The 21,603-nt window shown below is 52.3% G+C and overlaps 2 protein-coding genes across 20 annotated transcripts in view; one reads left to right on the top strand and one right to left on the bottom strand.

Annotated features, from left to right (window-relative positions):
• MAP7D3 (MAP7 domain containing 3) overlaps window positions 1–5,242 on the top strand; it is a 57,100-nt gene extending 51,858 nt beyond the window's left edge. For 7 of the 10 annotated variants that reach the window (XM_049644341.1, XM_049644346.1, XM_049644344.1 and 4 more), the window contains 4 exons: window positions 468–570; window positions 1,650–1,848; window positions 2,745–3,016; window positions 3,836–3,933. In XM_049644341.1, the coding sequence (XP_049500298.1) occupies window positions 468–570; window positions 1,650–1,848; window positions 2,745–3,016; window positions 3,836–3,843 (582 nt within the window). In that variant the 3' untranslated portion in view covers window positions 3,844–3,933. Of the gene's footprint in view, window positions 1–467; window positions 571–1,649; window positions 1,849–2,744; window positions 3,017–3,835 lie in introns of all 10 variants that reach the window. The other 3 variants (XM_049644348.1, XM_049644343.1, XM_049644347.1) reach the window with 2 other exon arrangements.
• Window positions 5,243–8,798: 3,556 nt separating this feature from the next.
• The window catches only part of FHL1 (four and a half LIM domains 1), a 47,725-nt gene continuing 34,920 nt past the window's right edge, over window positions 8,799–21,603 (bottom strand). For 2 of the 10 annotated variants that reach the window (XM_049644331.1, XM_049644332.1), the window contains exons 3-8: window positions 13,267–13,448; window positions 12,847–13,021; window positions 11,991–12,160; window positions 11,341–11,527; window positions 10,519–10,718; window positions 8,799–10,168 (exon numbers count right to left, since the gene is read on the bottom strand). In XM_049644331.1, the coding sequence (XP_049500288.1) occupies window positions 10,085–10,168; window positions 10,519–10,718; window positions 11,341–11,527; window positions 11,991–12,160; window positions 12,847–13,021; window positions 13,267–13,422 (972 nt within the window). In that variant the 5' untranslated portion in view covers window positions 13,423–13,448 and the 3' untranslated portion in view covers window positions 8,799–10,084. The other 8 variants (XM_049644329.1, XM_049644330.1, XM_049644328.1 and 5 more) reach the window with 8 other exon arrangements.

Here is a 21,603-nt window from a genome sequence, read left to right as displayed (position 1 = left end):
TACCCTTTGTGCAACAAGATTGATATCTTGGTTGTTTACAGTTCCCCAGCATGGTCATCCATATCCTGAAAATTCAGAATAGAAATGTCATTTCTGGAAAGTGCAGGGAGTCACCATCTGAAAGATCATTTAGCCCACTGGCTCAAGCAGCAGCCAAGAACTTTTTTTAGCTATTTATCAATTGTCCCTTCCTTGGCTTAGTTAGGGCTCAGAGCACACAGAGAGGCCACATGCCAGCCCAAAGCATTGTTCCTTGGCTCCCACTCTTGAGTGTCTTTCCCTAACTGAAAGACACAACTAGGGCCACCTGTTCTATCCCCTGTAGAGTCTTTGGGGCCAAAGAGTTTAGATTTTTTATCTCTTAATTAAAATTAGGCAGCAGCCGGCATGAAAGCTGTTTTCTTTGAAATAACCAAGTCAGGATAATGGAAGATTAGATGTAACCATGACTTCTTTTCTCATCGTAGGCTGCAGAAACATTCAGTGACAACACATATGAGGAGGACGAGGCAGATGATGAGGACGAGTCAGAAAGCGACGATGACTCCTTCAATGACCTACATCCATCAGGTTTGCTTGCCTTTTGAGTTCTGTTCGTCACCATTTAAGAGTTAAACTGCCTGGGTTCATCCAGGGGCTCCTTTGCTTCTGAGCTGTGTGGCTTTGGGCAACTTACTGAACCTCTCTGTACTCAGTTTTCCTACCTGAAAAAGGGGAAGCGAATGTTCTCTTCCTAGTGTAGCATGAGACTGCAATGGGATAATCCATGTAGTGCTAAGAGCACCTGACACATAGGAAACTCTTGATAAAGGCTGCTACAGCAGCGGCTGTTCTTGTTTTGCAGGTTGTGCCATTACAGTGTAGGTGGTAGCTCGTAACTGAATGTGAGGATTATGAGCATGTCACAGCTCAGGGCCTCACATGGCATCCATGACTGATGACAGGTGGAATGCCACTTTCCACCTCACTGAGAAAAATAGGATTCCTGTCGTGATCTGAGTGTTCTCTGAAATGTATGGCTGATTCCCTTCTGAGTAGGAACCACTTTATGGCAGCAGTACTAGGAACTTGAGAGAACACTGTTGTCCACGTTTTACCCCACAAGTGGATATGAACACGCGAGTCAGGTGTTCTGGGTACCAGGGATACAGACAGGAGGAGGTGTGGCCCCAGGAGAGCCTGTGGGGAGACAGACGTAGGAGCAGACGGTGACCCTGCCACAAGCTGGCCGGCCCGAATACGGTGAGCAGTAGGAGCAGGGCCAGGTGTAGGGTCGGCTCAGGGTGCTGAGGAAAGCTGAAGGTAGAGGGAGCCCCGGCATCAAGACTAAAAGAACAGGCGGGGTTGGCGAGGTGGGCAGTCAGGAGGAGGGGTAAGAAGCATGCTGCCTGCTGCCCTCTGCCCTCTGGCCTGTCTTGCCCGGCAGAGGAAAGAGGGCAAGTTCCTTAGAGGTGGCCCCTTTGTTCTTTGAGGCCAGAGTGGGCCTGTGTGCCGGGTGGCGGCTTACACCCCAGAATACTGCTGCATGGCTCTTCCTCCTGCCTTTATGTGGCCGGCCGTACTCCGGCCCGGCAGGATCATGGCCTTTGCCTCTTGTTGTCTGCATTGTTGAAACTCCAGTTTTAATCTTCTTCCTTTCTTTTTCCAAGCCTTTATAAATGGCATGGATTCATCCACAAAATTCAAAACACATTTTAAAAACATGAAGAAGAACACTCCCAAGCTGGTGTTTTTAGACGCCACTTCTGGCCAAGTCCATAGAGAGACAAAAACATTTTTTAATGGCGACATGAAAACCTTCAGACAAAAAAGTGCGAAAAACCCTTTGACTCAGGCGAAGGGTACCAGGTGAGTCCAGTGAGCCTATCAGAATACACTCGGTGGGAGTCCTACATGAGATTAGTGACTGAGGTCTTAGTTTGTACCAAGCACGGTGTCAAGCACTTCCAGAAACAAAGTAATCCCCACAGCAGCCTTGCTAGGCAAGGGTTATCATCTTCACTTTTACAGATGAGGAAACTGAGGCACGGAGAGATTACAGGTCTTAGTTGCCCAACATCCCACCGTTAAAGGGCAGAGCCCACATTCAAACTAGATACATCTGACTCTAAGCTGTGCTTTTGTGCACACTGGTTAGCATTTTCTCATAAAATCAGGGAAGGGGGGGCACTGAGTGACTGCTGCATACCAGGCATCTTTTGCTGCTTATTTTAATTCTCATTGTGACTCTGAGTTCAGTATTGATGTCATTTTACATATGGGGAAACTGAGGGTCAGAAGTTTGGTTGGAAGAGTGGGAACAGATTCTTGGAAGGGAAGGCTCCCTGGGGATTCCCTAAAGAGACACTGAACCTTCAGGGCCCGTGGGAACACGATGGGCTGAGAGGCGCAGTGTTGGGCCAGCATGAGCGCTGGAGCTAGGAGAGCCACGTTCGTCCTCACTGCACTGCATGGTTGTGTCTCAGGTCAGAGTGAAGTAGGGATGGGCTTCTGCATCCCTGCACACGCAGCTGCTCTTTGCCCTGCTTAGTGTTTGCTGAACCCTAGGACTTTGCAGGACACAATTTGGAAACCAGTGTGGTCTGTGATCTCCAGGGTCCCTTCCAGCCTTCCTATTCCAGGATTCTGAAGGTTAAGTTACTTCCAAGGCATTTCTTAGAAGTTAATTAAAGGATAAAGCTTCTTTCAGGACACAGCCTTGGTTCTGGGACAGTCAGGATTCTAACCCAAACCTCTCTTTCCAGACCGTCCAGCAAAAGAATGAGCAGCCGAGCAACAAAAACCAGAAAGGCAAGTGAAACCAGCAACACCGTGGGACCTAACAAAAGTGTACATCCAGAGGCACAGGAGTGGATCTGTGACAAGACTGTTGACATCAGAGATGAGGCAGAGTCACTCATGTCCAGTATCCCTCCTGATAGCCGAAAATACCACCTGAAAGGTTCCATCACATTCCATCAAAGTCCCCAGATGCCTTTAGATGACAAGAAAAACAAATGTGTACCTCTTCTATTGGGTAAGGCCTCATCCTGTCTTCACATTGTTTGAAAGGCAGTTGGCCGTGAACCCTCCTGCTTTGGCTTTTCCAGGGCTTTCTTGGCACCTTGTAACTTCGGAGGTGAGACGGGAGACTGTGGTGGATCCAAACACTAGGTTGATCTCAAAGAGCTTCCATTAAGTTGGTTTTGAGAGATGGGGCACCTGGGTGCCTCAGTCGGTTAAGCATCGGACTTCGGCTTAGGTCATGATCTCATGGTTTGTGGGTTCGAGCCCCATGTCAGGTTCTGCACTGATAGTATAGAGCCTGCTTGGGATCCTCTCTCCCACTCTCTTTCTCTCTGCCCCTACCCCACTTGCACTTTTTCTCTCTCTCAAAATAAATAAATACACTTAAAAACTTAAAACGTTGGTTTTGAGAGGGTAGATAACTTGATTTTAGTTTTTATGCCCTGAATTTCCTATCAGACGTATAAAATAGGTTCTTTTCAGTCCCCAGTCCACAAGCTGCTTTACAGCATACAGGTAATCATTTAGGGCAGAGGTTAGTGAGGCCTTTGGAATTAGTCTCTCTCTCACCCTGAATTTCCAAAACCAAAAGGCCTTTGCTTTTCTTTCCTTAAGAAGCTGTCTTTGAAATTGAGAGGCAGCTTGGGCCTATTTGGGAGTTGGAGTCATGGGGAATATTTAGTACAAGGGCACCAGTGTGTCAGCAACTTGGATTGGGGAGGGGGTTGCCAAGGGTCCCGGGGCCCACCCCGAAGGGAGGCTGAGGCCCAGTGGCTGTGAGACCAGCATCTTCTCTACTAATCTTTCTTTTCTTTTTCCCTCTGGTCAGATATGTAAACCTCGTGCAGCCCAGAGGAAGATTCATCCTCCGCTCTGGATTTCAATTGCTAGGCCCATCTCCCCACATTTCTCTGCCTCTGACTTGAACCTGGCCAAGAAAATGACCATCCAAGAAGGAGAAAAACATCAGTCACCTTAACACGTGTCTCAAAAGATGCGCATACCACCTTGATTCTTGCCCACAGCAAGGGTTTTGAGTAAAGACCTGTTTTTGTTTGTCTGTAGAAACCTCCGCTGTCTTGTTCTTGTTTTCCAGCCGGTATGTGTAAGTGTATACACCAAGGGTGCCTTTTTATCAAGTGGTAACTCTTGAGTTTCTAAACCAAGGAGTTAATTTTCTCTCTTAAAATAATGCTTATTCTGTTTAACAGTTACATTACTTTAACAATTCAAAGCTGACATTTGATCTCATAGACGACTTGATGGGGGGTGCGAGGAACTCAGGATTGCTCACAAGAGCTTTACTAGATTGTTTATAATGAACGGGAGGTTGCAAAATATAGTTATAAGTCCCATGTTACCGTTATGTATGTTTTTAGCTCTGCCATCACCGGAGGGCACAGGCCCCGGCACTCCCAAATGCCAGGGGTCCTAGAAAGTGTCGTCTTGGGACAGTTTAGCACCTTTCGTGCTTATCATCAGTCTTACCTTTTGAAGTGCACGGGGGGGTTTATTTCCAAAAACGTGCACTGTTTTTATTGTGCCTACAGCACTATGTGGCTGTTGTGTGGTGGGGCACGTGTCATCCCCCCCCAGTGGATTTTGGCGCGCCGTCTTTTTCTCCTCGTGCTCTCCAGTCCTGCCTTCGGTCTGCGCTCAGCCTTGGCATGTGGAGCCGGACTTGCTCGGCCTTCTCTAACCACTGGCTGCAAGTGAGTACAAGAGCAGGGCCATTCTTTCTTTGGTCGCCGTGATAGATAGGCGCGCGTGCGCACACACACACGTACACATTTGCACACACGTTTGCATGCATGTGCGCACACACACGCACACTGGGATAGCTTCCTGAAATCCATCAAATTCTGCTTAAACCAGCAACTAAAACTTGAATGCACAATAGTTGTCCCACTGCTGATGAGTTTTGTAGTGAATCACAGTTTCAAGCAGGCCCATGTTCCTTTCTAGCCACCGGTCTTGGATTAGTTAAAGGAAAGAATTATTCTTTCCAGTTCCTTAGTTCTTTGCCATTCAGTGTACTGTACCAGTGTTACAGATAGAGCCTGGTGCCTTAGATTTGAAAACTATTTTTATACACTAGCTCTTTCATGAAGAAGGCAGAGACAATCATCCTAACAAATGAGTTTCTGGTATTTTTCTGCACAAATGTCACATGTTGGAACACTCCGTTATTCTTCTGTTCATGTGTGTGCTCTGTGAAATAAACTTTGCAAATAAAGCAAGTCTTCTTTTCATTATAATAACAAAAAAATACTGTTGTGTGGTGTAAAGGTGACCCCAATTGTTAACCAAGCTTTGAACACGGGCAAGAGGCAGTTCAATAAAAGGTAAGCAAATCCTCTGATGCTCCCTTTCAGCCACGTGGTGACTTGGTAGAGCTCTACCCCTGGGACATTAGATATGAATTTTCAAATTCTGCACCTATTTCCAGGGCTCGTTACTCTGGCCAGTGGTGGCTCTTCTACTTGAGGCCAGTAGTTACCAACCATCTGTTTACTGTGGTGAAATTCACAACATGTCCCAGTCTGGTGGCATTTAGTGCATGCACGGTGTTGTGCAACCACCACCTGTACCTGGTTCTAGAACGTTTATCTCCTCCTCAGAAAACCTGTACCCTTTAAGCATTCACTCCCCACCCCTCTCCCCCAGCCCCTTCAGGGGCATCGCTTTTGGTGCCTGCCATGGCGGGGAACACTTTACATCTTTGAGTGCGTGCATGCGCGGGCAGTGATTGTGCTTCTCTACACATCTGTTCGTGACCTTGCTGTTCCTGTGCACAGCTAAAACGGATGTTTGGATCTGCCTGTAAGTGTTTAGTTTTCAATCTTGAAACGCGTTCTGGTCTCTTAGGTTTTTTGATCGGGCGAGGTCCTTGTTTACAGTCTGTGGGGTCTGGCGCTTAGGAGATGGTGGCAGCCACCCCCACTTCCCGTTCCGTATTGTTGGGCTCCACATCGGAGCTGTTGAAGCAGGATGTCGTGTGGTGTGCACACAACCCGAAACGTGGCCAAAGCTCCCTGTCTACAGCTCCAAGGTGGTGGCCGCCGGCATAGCCTTACCCCCTTGCCGTGGGCTGGTGCCCGGGCCTGTTAGGGGACAGGGTTGCTTCAAGTTTCCTTTCCTCTCCGGGTAGTCTCTTGGCGTCTCTCCCCCTGACAGACAGGTCCCTAACTTCTGCCAGCGGGTTCTACGTATGAGCATGTCTCCTACGCCCGTGTCATCTTGCACAGGTACGAAGCCTTCGAACAGCTCTGACCCCTGGCAGCCACTGCGGTGCAGTATGGGATGCTGCAGAGGGTGGCAGATGGACTCGAAGTCCTGCGTCTTAGCTGAGGTGGCTGTGAGCTTGCTGTGTGACTTCGCGTGCATTTTCACGTGACTTTGTGCTGCGGTCTCCGAGTGCCCTTTTAGTCCTGTGGAATCACGCCTTGGGGCAAGAGGCAGAGGATCAGGAGGCGAGGCAGGAACAGGAGCAGGAGCCAGTGCCGAGAAGCAGAAGCCTGGAGGCAGGCCGGCCGCCACATTTCATCAGGGGTCTGTGCCCTGTGGCCCGCTGGGTGCCCCGGGCCCTGCAGGCCTGGCTCATTGAAGCAGGCCCTGGAGAGGCCACCTTGCCACTGGTCTCCCTCTCCACTGATCCAGTTCCAGGGTTCCTGGATGGGTATATCCAAGGGTGCCCCAAGTCTCGTAATAACTGCAGTTACGTTTACGCGTGCCATGATGCCAGGTACTTTATTAGGCATCTTTTTAAAACCCTGTGAAGGTGGGTATCCATTTTTACCTAGGAGGACACGGACTTGTGGAGATTGGTACTTGTTCAATGTCGTACAACTAGGAAGAGGCAGAGCTGAGGCCCAAATTCAAGGCTGATTGTAGAGGCGACACCTCATCCTGCTTCGCGAGTGGGGAGGGTCTTGTGGTTCGTATGGTAGGTAATACGCCATTTGGTGCCGGAGATGAAAATAATTGCTAACGTTATTTGAGTGCTTTGACCAGGTGTCCATCGCCCTATTAAGCATTTGTATTATTACCGTATAATCTGCGTGTGATTCTGGAAGGTAGGAATTCGGTCTCATTTTATAGGCAAGGAAATGAGCTGAGTGAGGTTAGGTGAACTTGCCTGTGGTCTCAGTGGCATAGAAAATGGCAGAGCAGCTGGGATTTGAACCCAGGCAGTCTGCTCCAGAACCCACCCCGTTAACCACAAGTAGGTGCGTTCTGGAGATGCTGATCCCCCTGGTTATGAGGGAGAAGAGCGTTTTCTGATTAAAAGTTGTCAACTAGGAATCTCCCCTCCTTCCTCCTGAGTCTTAATGGGTCAGTCTTCAAATGAAATACCGAGCAGAAACCGGATAGTTTCCTCATTGTGATGCATCAGACGCTGCCCCTACCCTGGGGGGCTCACCATTTCTATGGCAATGTCCGGTCATAAGTGATAGGCTGGAGATTTGTCACTCGTTAGCCGTGTGACCTCAGGTAGACCTCTTAACTTCTCTGAACGTCTCTCATCTGGAAAATGGGGACGATAGTGCCAGTGTTGACTGTGAGGATTAGGTATCCGGGGCGGGGAGTCTGGCCTAGGGAAGGCAAAGCCAAGCTGGCCAGGGTGGAGGCTGGAGTTCTTGTGCTGGTGGCTGCAGCTAGCGGTGCTTTTTTTGTTTGTTTGTTTGTTTTAAGGCAGAGCTCGGCCCTGGCGTGGGCTGGGGTTTTGCAGGCCGAGTGGGATAGGAAGGCCAAAGGGTGACAGGATGGAGGGCAAGCACAGAATCTGGGGTGGCAGGGGAAGAGGAGAGCAGCCACGGTGCCCAAAGGCCCACAGTCCGCTGGGGTGGAGGGCACTGAAGTGTGCTGTGGTCTCTCCCCGAGGAGGAGTCCTGAGTGGAGTCCCCTCTCCATCCCAGGCTCGTCCCCTCTGGGCCCTGTCCCTTGCCGCAATCTCAGTAACCCAGCCTGCTTCCAGGGGTGGTGTGTGAGTTCCCCACCCCACCCCTGCTCCCTCGGGGCCCCAGACAACCACTCTCTTCGTGGTTTTAACTGCCGATTTCTCCAGGGGAACAGACACAGGGGACTGTCACCTGCTCATAAAAACGCCCGTGGTTTCCTGCTGGCGGGTTTGGATTCCCTGCTAACAAGGTCTGGGTAGCTCCACAGGGGTCCCGCCCTTTGCTTTAATTACTGAGGCCCCGATGCCCTCTCCCCGCTGGCTCAGCCATGGCCACAAGGGGGAGCGGGTTTCTCCCGCGGGCCCAAGGGTGGAGGGAGCAGGCGTTGACAGTGTTCCACGTGGATCCGTGCTCCAGAGGGCACACGGAGAGGGGGGCCAACAGAACGGGGGCTGTGAACAGCCCAGCAGCCCTTCGGCTGTCGTTCTCTTCTCACCCCACCTGCTCCTGGCCCAAGAAAACAGGGCCCTTTTTAAGGGATGTGAACATCTGGGAAATGCTGCTTCTGTGGGGCGTGGTGGTTTTTGACCGGACCCGAGTGCTGCTGCGGGCTTCGGTCTGCTTCTAAATTCCTCTGTTCTGTGCGACTGCTCCGAACAGAGTACGCGCTCGAAGGAAAGCGGTCATCGAGGGTCTGAGAGCAATGGTGTCCCCTTACAGCAAGTCCATGGGCAGAATTAAAAGACGAGGCGTTATTTATTTATATGCTGCTTTATTTCTGTAAGGGTACACTGAAACTTTAGGATAACAGCTAATGACAAAATGTAGAAATGAGGCATTGGCTTGTCTAACCACTCCTACGAGAATGTTAATATGCACTGTCATTACATGTTTACTTTTGATACTGTCTCATTATACTATGTAATAGAACAATGTTGATAAGAATACGGTAAGTTAGGTGAGCCTGCATCTCAGGTAAGCACTGCGTGGGAATCCGCTTGTGCCTGTGAGGGTGGCAGCCGCTCCCCCAGAGATCCAGCTGAGCTCTTGAGGGACAGTCCTAAAAATCACAAGAAAAGGGACTTGGCGGGCCTCTTGAGCACACAGACAAAGAGCAGACAACTACTATGCTACAAGGGACTCCACTCTAGCCGCTGTTTGGAAATGTCCTATCCGTGTCAATGACAGTCCTGGCGCCTGCTCAGCTACCCCCCGCTAGAGTGTCACGGTTACTTCGGCAGGATGAATTTCAAAACCGCAGGAACGTTCGAAGGGGCTAAAATATCGACATGCAAGTCTCCAAACCCATAAACTACGTTACTATGAATTAAAACGAGAGTATTAAAAAAGAAAAAGAAAAAGGGCAGCTGGGTTAGTTTTGTTAAGCCTCCAGAAGTAGTCGCCGTGACGATGTTCCTGTGAAACAGGCTCGTTTTCTCAGGTCTGCCTACACTTTCCAAATCACCTGCCCGTTCCCCGCTTGAAAGTGGGAACGTTCAGAAAACACGCCACACGGGGAAATCGAAGGTTAGTACGGGGGAAAGGTCAGTTTAGAGTTACAGCCAAGTTCAAATGTTAACTTTCTGGAAATTCGTATTAGTCGTTTGAGAGCACAAAAGAACAGCAGGAAGATTTCGAGGAGGAGGTTCAACCATGCAATTTGTTAAGTTCGCTCTCTGCTCACAGACAGGTGAGCAGCCGAGTTGGAGCAGCCGCCGCAACTCTTGCGTGTCCTGAGGACACGGTGGGTCCCAGCTGAGCCACGAGACGCATCTCAGCGGGGGCTTTATGTGTTACGCTTCTCGCTCACGTCACTAAGCAGCTAAATGGTGAGCACGTTTCTGCTCTATGATAAACATGCAGAAGAGTCAACCTATCTACGTGTTTGTGTTTTCACCGCAGCTGCGGAGAAGTGGCCGCGCCGCTACATCCTAGTGTGACCACTGCGTGCCCGTATCTGAGTAATACTGTAAAATGGGAGCAAAGACAGAGGAAGCAACTTTAGAGGTGAGAGGCCGCTCTGGCCCTCCGGGTGGTGCAGGGCAGAGGGCGAGGACACAAGAACAAGACTCGATTCCATTTTACAGGACAGGAGCCCCTGTCGCTTTACAGCTTTTTGGCACAGTCGGGGCAATACACTTGCTCCTGGTGGAAAACAAAGCGCTTGTTGGCCAGATTCATGGAGCATTTTTTGCAGTGGAAGCAGTAGTCGTGCCAGGATTGTCCTTCATAGGCCACCACACTGGAGCCTTTACCAAACCCTGGGGAAACGACAAGAGAAAACAAAGGAGGCCGCTGAGTGGGCACAGGCGGGAGGCCGAGCGCCGCCTTGCCCGTTCACGGAGCCGACAAGCACGCGGGGGCAGCGTCTGCCCGGCCCCCGGCCGCCCTCCGCCGCGCACCGACCCCCGCGTCGCCGCCACCCTGCTACGGCTCGCGAGGACCTGAGGAGATGCCAGAGCTCAGCCGCGAACCCGCACTCCCATGCCACCGCTATCGCCCTGTGACACGCACCGACCTCCCAGCATAACCAGTTTCTTTGATTTAGGGCCATGGCATCAAAGTGGCCACCAGGAGGCAAACTTGGGCTGTTCGCGGGGTGTGCACTTACCGGGCCTCGAGGAGCTGCTAAGCTTCGATTTTTTCTATAAAGAACCACCACCCACGAGGGACAAGTCCTCTCTCCACCCGGATGCCTGCCCCGGAGGTTGGCGCTGGGAAACAGGGTGAGAGGCAAGCGTTTCCCGTGGCACACTGGGGGCTTCCTAGCTTTAGAGACTGGGTGGCTCACTCTTGACACAGTCCTTTTCCCTGAGGATGGCAAAAGTCTTCTCAAATGTACATTTCAAGGCTCCCCGGGGAGATGGGAAAATTGGAGGCGGGGAAAGGGCCCGGGGCACGTGGATCGCGGCCGCGTGAGGAGGAATGAAGTGATCAGCTCTGCTTCTGATCGCCAAACAGCTGCCCGCAGCCACCTCTGAGCTAGCCTGCCGCTAGGGGTGCTCTAATCCCCGCCTGCCGCTCGCAGCCTCCCCCCCCTCCCCCCCAACTCCCGCCGGCCTGATCCGCCCCCCTTTCCTCTCCCTTCCCCGCCGGACTCCCCCCACCCCCCCACCCCGCTCCCACCGCCGCTCCCACCGCCACACGCGGTGCCTGCCTGCCCGTGGCCATGGCCGTGGGTCTCAGGCTCGTGAACTCCGGCAGCGTCGTTAGTCAGCAGTCAGGAGGTGTTCTGTATTGCAAAGGCTAAGCTGGCCTGGGGGAGAATCCAAACTATTCGGGGTGGGGGGGGGGGCCTTCGGGACCACAATGGCAGGGGGACAGGACATTCTGTGGGGCCTTTGTGGATGAAACCGACGGCGTAGGAAAATGAGAGATGGTTACCATGCGCAAGACCTAGCCTGGCAGACTTAGCAAGGACTCTTTAGCCTACCAGTGATGGGGTTCTTGCATCCAGCACACTTCTTGGCCACAAAGTTCTTGTAGCAATCCACGCAGTAATACTGGTCCTCCACAGCGGTGAAACGCTGCCCAGCCAGCTTCTTAGAGCAGGTAACACACACAAAGCACTCGGCATGCCAGGGCTGATCCTGGTAAGTGATTCCTCCAGATGTGATGGCCTAGACCAGGGAGTGTAGCACCGGATTCAGATTCAACAACCATTTTGTTGAATGCCTACTACGTGCCAGGCACTGTGCTGGGCGCTCTGGTAGACAGTATCTCATTTGATCGCCACAGCGGCCATGGGAGGCAGGTGTGATTATTACCCCCGAGCTACAGACGAAGACACCGAGGCTCAGAGAAGGCGGGCCCCTGCGTGGGGCGACGCAGCGATTAGGGGGTGGAGGCGGGCCCTCTAGAGCCGGGGCCGCCGCGCCTCCCCAGGGCGCCCGCGGACAGCCCGACTTGGCCCCGGGCGCCGCTTTCTACCGCCACGGCGTCCCCGTCTGCAACACGGGAATAATAATTCCCACGTCGCAGGGCCGTCGTGACGATGGAATGGGATAGTGTGTGTGCAAGTGCTCTGCCAACTGTCAAACACTTCCAGAAACGAGTCAACGCGGAGCTCCCTCGACAGCGTACCTTGTTGCACTTCACGCAGTGCTTGGCGAATTTGGTCTCGTGGCAGGTCACGCAGTAGAAGTCCTCCCCTTTGGGGAAGAAGCTTCCGGTCCCGATCACTTGCTTGCAGTTGCTGCAGGTGAAGCAGTCTTTGTGCCACACGGTCTTCTTGTACTCCACGTTCTGATCTCCTGCGGGGAAAGCCATCCACAGCCCGGCTGACAGGGCCCTGCAGGGGGCTGCTTCCGCTCAGCCCGCCCCCCGGGCCTCCAGAGGGGAGGGCACACAGGCCCTGCACAGTTACCGGCCTCCCGCTCGCCCCCAGCTGTGCTATCCACGGCGGGAGGTGGGGGGGGCGGGGGGTGGGGGGTGGGGTGAGGGGAGGTCTTCTCCCCTCCGTCCTGCTGGGGTTGTGCAGACCCAGACTCCCGTGGTCGAGGGGGAAGGGGACCCCGGCAGCGGTGTTTCAGGATGGGGGGAGGGGCTGAATCCCCGCCCCACCCCCACGGCCGGCCTTTGCGGACTGGACCTGGAGACTCGCTGGGGGGAGGGGCAGAGGGGGCAGCTGGCCCAGAATTCCACCCAGGAGGGCGCATGCTTTGATCACTTACTCTACCCAAATGAGAAAGCGCTACATACTTTTCACTTCTTTCTCTTGCCACAGACGGCTCTCTCCAGTGTTCTTTAGTTGCCGAGTGTGTGCGTGTGTGCGAGCATATATGTGTACGCAGATATACGTGTATATATATGCGTGCATATATACGCTAAAATCTAAGCGCGGCTCGCAGCAGCATCACCCCACCACCGCGAGCACCCGGCATCATCTCCGCCCTCGGGGCCTCCTCCCTGGCTGCCGGGGAGGGAGAGGGGGCGCTACCTGCCACGATTGGCTTGAAGCACCCCTTGCACTTGGGGTTGTCCTCCCGAGTGGTGCACTTGTTGCAGAAGATCTTGTTGTCCTTGGCCACAAAGGTCTCGTTGGCCAAGGGGTGAAGGCACTTGGCACAGCGGAAGCAGGTGTCGTGCCAGTAGCGGTTCTTATAGTGCACCTCCTGGGGACCAAGCAGATGGGGTGGCTGCCGTGAGTGGTGCTGGGGCCCGGGGGTGGGGCGGGGGGGTGTCAGGGGCGGTGGCCCCCCACCGAGACTGGGACAGCCCGAGGCCAACGTTCCTGTGAGTAACACTGTGAGTAACACGAGGGGCGCCCAGGAGTTCGTGAAATACGAGCAGGCCCCGCCTCGGACTGCCGTCCCGGGCCCCCCCCCCAACCCCCACACGCCGCCGGGGCCACCGTTACCTTGGAGTCGGCGCCGATGGGCTTCCGGCAGTCCACACAGGTGTTGGCGCAGAACTTGTCGAAGCACTTGAGGCAGCAGTGGTGGCCGTCCTTCTGCACGTACTTCTTCCCCTGCAGGTTGTCCCTGCAGTAGTGGCAGTCGAACTTCTCAGTCATGGTGCCCACCTTGTAGCTGGAGGGACCTGCGGGGGCAACGGGCCGGGCAAATGAGCCCCGGGAGGACGGTGCGCGCGGTGCCGCGACCCCACACTCTTCACTAGGACCCGGGAAGAGACAGGCCCCCGGGGCCTTGGGAGAGAGCCCTGCCGGCGGGAGGAGGGGGCCGGATGGGGCGGGGGTGGGGGGGACAAGAGGGGATACGGGCCGCATCCCGGAGGCGGGCTGCTTGGCAGCGGTGCCCGCGGCGCGCCAGGCCCTCCCTCGCCAGCCTCCGAGGCCTCGCTCCCTCCTTTAGATCCGCCAGAACACTTTTAAATCCCTGAAGGGACCCCGAGGAGTTCCGTCCGCCGCAGTTCACGGCCCCGGGGCCCGAGCCGGGGCCCCAGAGCGGACTTCTCACAACGGCGTTCTCCGTCCGTCCGGACCGGCGAAGTCTACGACTGTGGACACTCGGCACAGTGACCTGCCAGTTTGGGGCATGCCCACATCAAGTCCCCCCTTAGTTCAAGCAAGTTTGTGACTTAGGACATTTGTTTTAAAAACTGCAACTTTAAAATAGGATCTACGGGGGGGGGGGGGGGGGGCAGGCTTAAAAAAAAAGTGTTAAGCCGATCATTCGAAGAACCCCTCCCACTGCCTTCACAGGAACAGCCACCCGAGTCCCCCAGCGCCCCCCCCCCCCCCCACCCCCCCACCGAAGCTTGCGGCGCTGCCGAGGCGCTCTGTTCGTCCCGCCAGCAGAAAGGTACCAAACGGGGGTTTCTATTAGCTCCCGACTTCTTTAAACATATGCCGGTCTCCCCCCTCCGCCCGAACGAACGTGGGTTCCGTAGACAGCAGTTATGTAATCGCACAGGAAACACCAGAACGGAGACGCTGTTCCCAGCTCCCCATAAGCGCGGTTCCCGTGCTCGCAAATGCCCCCGTGTCATCTGCAGAGTGCCATCTGGAGACGAGTGAGGGAAGACGGCCGGGAGGCCCCGGTACTCACCGCAGCTCTTCCACTGGCCCGGCGGCCCCAGACTCCCACTGTGCGGCCCGGTCCCAGGTTTTTTTATACAAACACATGTCCGAGTTGTTTGGATCCTGTTGCCACCGGCAACCAAATAGCAGAGAGTGAGCTAAGGAAACCACACCCTGCGTCTCGGAGCCGCCTCGGGAAGGCTGCTGAACTCTCACTCACAACTGGGTGCGTTTCGGAAGCCAGGCTGCCAAACAAGCGGAGCGCGCGGCCGGCCCGGGAGGCACAGGGCCCGGGGGCGGGGGGGGGGGGGGGGGCGGGGGCGGGGTGCGGCCCCCCCCCCCCCCCCCCGCGACCCTCAGACACACCCCCTCGCCTCCTGGGAATGAGCCGCTGCCGCCAGCGGGAGGCATTCTGGGGCAAAGACAGTTGCTTGAGCCCGCTGTGCCACAGTTCAGAGGTTTCTCGGGACCGGAGGATGGCTCTTACTGGCACCTTGTCCCCCAAAGAAAACCAGGACGTTCCCTTACGTAAACTGGGTTAGAAACGAAAAGTAGAGGCACAAGTGAAACCAAGGTCTGTCTCCTTGAACTGCGCACCGTTTACGTAAGGTAGCTTTTAAACTGCCATCGGCCTCCGTGCAAACAAAGTGCCCGTCACAGTGATCGCACGCTGGCAGTCACCCTCCGTTCATTCCTGCTGGCCCTTCACCTGTCCCCTAAAACCCCTGTCTCGTTAGCTCTTCTATACTGAAACCTTGCACCCGACAAAGATTTACTTTCTTGTTAAGAGCTGAGCAGAGAAACTAAATAAATCTCCAGTAACAGTAATGCCAGGAAATTAAATTATCAGTGGCTCCTAAATACCATTTGGCAGGAAATTAGAATTTGTAAGATTAGACAGCACTGGCTTCCTGCGCGGCGAGCAGTCACGGCTGGGTTAGCCCTTCGGAGACTATCTTCCTGGACCATATTTGAACATCCCTCCTCCTCCTCCCTCACCGAAGTCTCTATTTAGAAGACAACTCTGGGCCGCGCTCATTTTCCTGTCACTCTTCCGATGTCTTTCAAAGAGGAGATGACCTCCAAATACTTCTAAGCGTTAAGTCCCATATAGAGTCCCTCCCGACGGGAGCCCCAGCTCTAAGCTAAACATCAAGGCGCCGGCGTCACACGGCAAACAGACACCAGGCGACACAGTGAGTCCTGTTCAGGCAGTCCGAGGTTTGGAGAGAAGGGAAACCACTATGGGTCACGGTACCAGGGAGAGCATACCTGCCAAGCCTTTCTCACTTCAAAACCACATACTTTGAGAACCTGTCATCTTACCAATGCCAAGTTCTTCACTGCTCACTTTCATAGTTCTAGAACACGACTGGCTCACACTTTCGAGGCATCCAGCCGATGACATAAGCCATGGCTCACCACGGATCGTGGAAGGTACCAGAGCGTGTCAGAAATGGGAGTCGTGTCCGCACGGCTGCACGCCACGCTATCGGCCCTATAGCAGAGGGTCTTGAACCAAGCAAAGGGAACGTGAAATAGCTCGCCCCAAGTTAATGGTGCCTCTATGGAGAGTCCCACTTCTTAGTGTTTTCGAGTCCTGGCTTTTAGGCATTATTATTTGTTTTCCTTCCTGTCGTAGGAGAAGCCCAGGGTCAGCTACATTCCCCGCCCCCGTACACTTAAACCCAGAGAGGCTGCGCCCACGTGGACATATTTCAAAGGGCATATCCTCTCAGAACTGATTTCCACAGTGGACTCGGGCCTTTTTCGTGTGTGCGGAAACACGTATTCGTCAAGATAAAATAGGCACTTCTGGGAGCGTTGGCTTTATTGCCTAATAAGTAAACAGGCTGGAAATACTTAAAGCATGTTAGCAATGCCGATGTCAAGCCCATGAACTTTAGTTCTTTTTTTTTTTTTTTTGCAATAATTCCAATCAAGTGGAACTCCGGGCAACCTCAATTAGCTTACCTCGTGTTTTTCTCAATTTAGGATTATTTGGTCCCAGACTATGGCAAGCCTTCACGTAGCATGCCCAGGAGGAAGTCGGACTACTAGATTCCGGCCGACGAGATACGTACCAGGTCGTAACTCTGTGTCAAATGTGAACGTGTGCAACGGGGAGGGATGTGGCTACCACTCATCTTCAGAGCAGTTACCGATTCTAAGACAACAGCGTACAGGCGACAGCGCCGACACACACACGGGTTCCTAAAAGACCGCGAGCGCCCGGGTTCGTGGCGCCACCGAAACAAGCCGCAGCGCAGTCTCGACTTCGCGGGGCGGGAAAAGCTGGGCGCCTTCCTTCCTTCCCCGATGTCAGAAATAGCGGGGGGGGGGGGGGGGGATGAAGGTAGCGTTTTAACTGGTCTTTGAGGCTCACTTTAATCTTCCTGAATTGCATATACTTAAGGCGTTTATCTCATAGGGAATACGGTTTTTAGTCCCCTTAGCCATTTCCCAGACCGCGAAGTATGAAGCCGCCTAACCTTCCCCTTCCCTAGCATCCCGAGCTGTCTCCCCGGACCCCCTGACGTTATCTGGGAAAGGGCATCGTGGGTCATCACTGGTAACAGTGGATACACAGAATGACAATGCTCCCTCCCTTCCCGCCCGTCCTTGTCGTCCTTGTCACCACGCGTTTGCCCTCTGGCAGCTCTCTGACGGATCTTAACCTGGAGGTGTGAGCCGGGCGCATATGCAGGGCAGGGCCGAGGCTTCTCTATCACAGAAGAAGGTTCCAAAGTACTAGGAGTCCCGCGGACCTAATCGCAGGCCCTGAGTACACCAGTCATACAGTAAGTATGTGCCTGTGGATGGACGGGTGGGGGAGAGAAGTCACCGCCACTAAGCTCCTCCAAAGCTCTTTTATCAAAAGCATTTTATAACAAATATTTGTTTTTAAAAATCAGGGCACAGCTCTTGCCACCCTAAGGTGCTGATGTCTGACCCACAGTCCTTTACGGACACAGCGGGTGCGAATGCATCGGAGTCGTGACCGGGTGATCCCATCTTAGATACTTATTCCAAGGTGGTAGCCTTTCTTGCTGTGCCTGCTTCAAAAAGACACATCGTCCTTCCCTTAATCAACAAGCTTCCTCTTCCAGAAAATTCCTGAACTACAGCCAACATGCTAAGAGGTGCCTACATAAACCTCAGTGTCTCAATAAAAAAGCGTTGGCTTTCGGTTCCCTCGTGTGCACACTGAAGGAGAAACGTGATGGTGCGACATTTCTAGAACTATGAACCTCTCATGAGAGAAGATTCAGTTCATACTTAATAATCTTGCTTGTGTTTTTAGGTGTATTTTCTCATGTATTTCTTGCTAATACCCATCATTCCCCTCCTGCCCGAGTGGTTCGAAATAGGAAGATTTAAGGAAACCGTGAATCTTCGAGCAAAGCGACATTCTTCGATGTGCTCTCCCGGAGGAGTATGGTGCACAGTGTAAACAACGAACAGCAACCCGGATGGAAGAAAAAAATTGGGGCTATTTCTGGTCTGTTAATTGCTAAGTCCAACATACCAGTCCGTTAGTCACTCTGTGTATAAATACTGGCTTCTAAAGAAAGGATATATCGCTTTCCTGAGAACGTTTGACAAATGGAGCGAAGCCTTGGCCGATGAATAGGACGCTTGTGTGGCAGACACACTAACGCACCTGGAGGTGTTGTCAGACGTTTGGGAGTAAATACCTGACTGGCTGCAATGAGACGGAGTTCATGAGTCATGGCTGAAAAGCAGTCTTTCATAGAATCTCATAGAAAATCAGAAAGTGTTTCTTTCCCTTAAAAACAGAACACGTACGGAACGATTCAATGCTATGTGCAACCTCACTTGTACGCTACATTCAGAGAAAAACTCATAAATCTCCTTTGGGTCACTGATAAACAGTTTTAGATTATACCCGGTAATAGGAGGGTTGGATAGAGATTATTAAACAAAAACTAGGTGCCCCTGGATTTCCACCAGGCTAGATTCTACGCGAGTATTACTCTGTCCATATACGAAGCTTTTCTTAATGTTGGGCGTGTTATGTGGGCACCTTCCAGCTTGCGTATCAGAAAACGAGGGCTTCCGACCTGGCAGCAGCAGGACGTGCGTTTTCAGTTTTCCTAGCGGTGGGGGAGCAGCAGGCGGTCGTTTGGTGGTCACAACAAGTATGCAACGTTCAAGTTTCACCCTTGACCAAATCTTCTGGCTGCCATTTTCAGTTATTTTAAGAAGCCAACCCAGTTTGATTACTCGCTCACACCACCATTTCATTTTCCATCCCTGCCCCAAGAAAAGACTCCTGGGGCAGTACGTATAACCCACTGGGCAGTGGCCGGTGAAGGGAACTAGTGGCTGTATAATATGGCAGATGGCCTTACTTCCCTCCCCGTCCACACACCCCCCCCCCCGACCCCCAGCCTGGTCCTCAACTCGAAAGGCCAAGGGTAAAGGCACTGATCTACATAACTTTGCAGACTGAAAGTGTTCAATAACAAAAATATAAATTCCTGTCCTCAAAATGTCCTCTCAGTATATGGATGGCCACTGAAAATGGATTCTGACCCAATTACCTGAGCCTCTAATTTGTCTATACGAAGCCCATCTCGGGGCAACGTGGATTTTCTTTTTGTGAGGACCTCTCTCTTCTCTGCTTTCACAGGCCTATAAATCAAATGCAATACAAAATGATGGTCCCTGGTTTTAAAAACCGTTTGTGGGGGAGGCCTGGGTGGCTCAGTCGGTTAAGGGTCTGACTTCAGCTCAGGTCACGATCTCACGGTCCTTGAGTTCCAGCCCCGCGTCGGCCTATGTGCTGAAAGCTCAGAACCTGCAGACTGCTTTGGATTCTGTGGCTCCCTCTTTCTCTGCCCCTCTGCCATTCATGCTCTCTCTCGCTCTCTCTCCCCCCCCCTCAAAAATAAACATAAAAAAAACACCTAAAAGGTGTCAATAATCTGTCTCATTTAGTCACTGTTATAGCCTCCAGATTTATATAAGCAAGAATACTGTCAGGATTTTGTGCAATTTAAAATTGGAGGCTTGGGTGTGCTGTAAATAGGTCACCTTTTAAATGTATTTTCCTATTCTGTCACTTAATAAGTAAATAAAATGGGGAGTTACTCTACCAGTTGACATGCATTCAAGGCCCATTGGAACAACCAGTACAGCTGAATAGCCAGCCTGCACCCGGAGAACGGACGTGGTGGCCAATTACCACAATCTCAGGCATGTGGCGCCATGTTTGTAAAATGGCTCCTGTGGGGGTGGGGGGCAAAACTGCTCTTCAACATTTGGGAACAAGAAAAACACTGCATATTAATTCACCAAAGCAGGGAATGCCATTGCAGTGCGTTTGTGTTTAAACACCCAAGAAGACTTTCTAAAAGTATTCTCATTATTTAAATTCTGATGGGCAATTACGAGCTCTCAAAATGAGTTTTTCCTGCCACCCAAAATTAACTTGTCCTGTAATCTGAAAGCCCGGAGACAGGACACAGTGCCTGTCTCTAAGAAAGGGGAGCGTTCCTAAGGCAGAGGGCAAAGGAGCCACAGCGACATTCCTGGCTTCGGAGGAGGGACCGGCAGCCGGGTGACCTCAGAGAGCCGGGCTTTCTGGGGAGACGGCCCGTCCTTCAGTCCTTCAGCCCGTTCCCTGGGTGTCTGTCCATGGCCGAAGGGCTTCCTTTGTGCCAGGTTACAAAACAAGAAGACGACTCTCACGCTAAGGACGGGCTAGAGGTTCGGAAACGTTGCCCCTTTTTCTGATAAGAACAATGACCACCCTACTTGTCACATCCAAAGGATCATAGCTGCTTCTCTTCAGAAAGACTAAGCACATCGTTCAGAAAAGGAAAGAGGTGGTAAGTCACTATGGACTTTCTCAGTTGTCAGTATTTCTCCCTTCAGCTCTATATTCAATTGACCTTTTCTAAACACTTGAAATTCGATTTAAAGCAGTCGCGACGAACATCTGTATGTTATAAATAATAAAAATTGCTAACCGCCCCCCCCAATTGTTCCTCACACTATCTTTTACAGTTTCCTAAGATGTCCTAAAACATGTAAACTATGGTAATAAGTTTCTATTTTTAAAGAACAAGCCACTCGACCTGCCTTTAGTGTTGGAGACAGCAGCAGAAGGCAGCGACAGAGCAGAGACCAGCCAGGACTTATTATGTAGACAAGGCTAAAATCAGTTCATCAAAAACTATCTTTTAGTCGAGTGATGGATTCCCTGCCCTAACACAACCGTGTTCGATGGAAGATAAAGAGTATGAAGCTTTACCTGAGTGTCTATGGGAAGCCATGGCTCAGAGACCAAGTTCAGGAGCGGCACCTAGACCAGTCTTCCCTCGACCTCAGCTGATAAGGCTGTGGCTCATTTGTGAACATACATTTAAGGGGAAGCGGCTAACACAAAAATAACCGAGAGCAGATGGCCCACCCCTCCCCAGAGATCACAACCTTAATCCCACTAGAAAATTCTTAACCATTTTAGGTGATCCGAGGGAGAAGAATAGGACCCAGTAAAAATACCAAACACTACATATAAATACCTGTGGAGCTACTCAGCATCCAAATTAGCTCCAGAGCCAGAGAGGCCACATAGAAAGTCATCCCTGTACCGGAATAAAATTTGGACTCAGCTCTGGCATAGCTTAACGCTGAGCCACCCTTATTAATCCACTTTATATGCCTAAACAGCTTCCTTCGGGCCCTACGAAGAAGTGTTTTGTGCTAATGACAGAAATAACCGTAAGAGACAGACTTCTATTAACCGGTGTCATTAAAAGGCGTTGGACACTAGGAATAGAGAGGTCAGGGGCCCCGTCTACATCCTCCTTGGTATGTACCAGAGACCAGCAGAATCCTGAAGGTGCGATTCTAGCCACACATCTCCTTCGTGTCAGATGAGAGACATACACATATACAGCCGCCAAGTACACGAGGAGGATACTTTTGTCCCACAAATGAAATCTGCTTTTCGGCATCAGGGACAACAAAAGTCAAAATACGGATGAAAAGGAAGAGGGCAACCTAATGTGTTGTAACAGCTGGAGGATGGCCTGTAAGTCCCTCTGTGACCCCACGCCCGTTCCCTGCCTGGCCTTATCCCCGGCACCCTCCCTGCGCCCTTCGCTCCAGCTTCACGCTGGCCTCCTCGCCGGCCTCCACACCCTCCAGACGCGCCCGGCCTCGGGCCCCGACACAGTCCCC

This window comes from Panthera uncia, chromosome X, assembly GCF_023721935.1.
Source record: "Panthera uncia isolate 11264 chromosome X, Puncia_PCG_1.0, whole genome shotgun sequence".
NCBI classification, from domain to species: Eukaryota; Metazoa; Chordata; class Mammalia; order Carnivora; family Felidae; genus Panthera; species Panthera uncia.
Note: the sequence above shows the minus strand (reverse complement) of the source record. Positions and strands in the feature narration are given on the sequence as shown.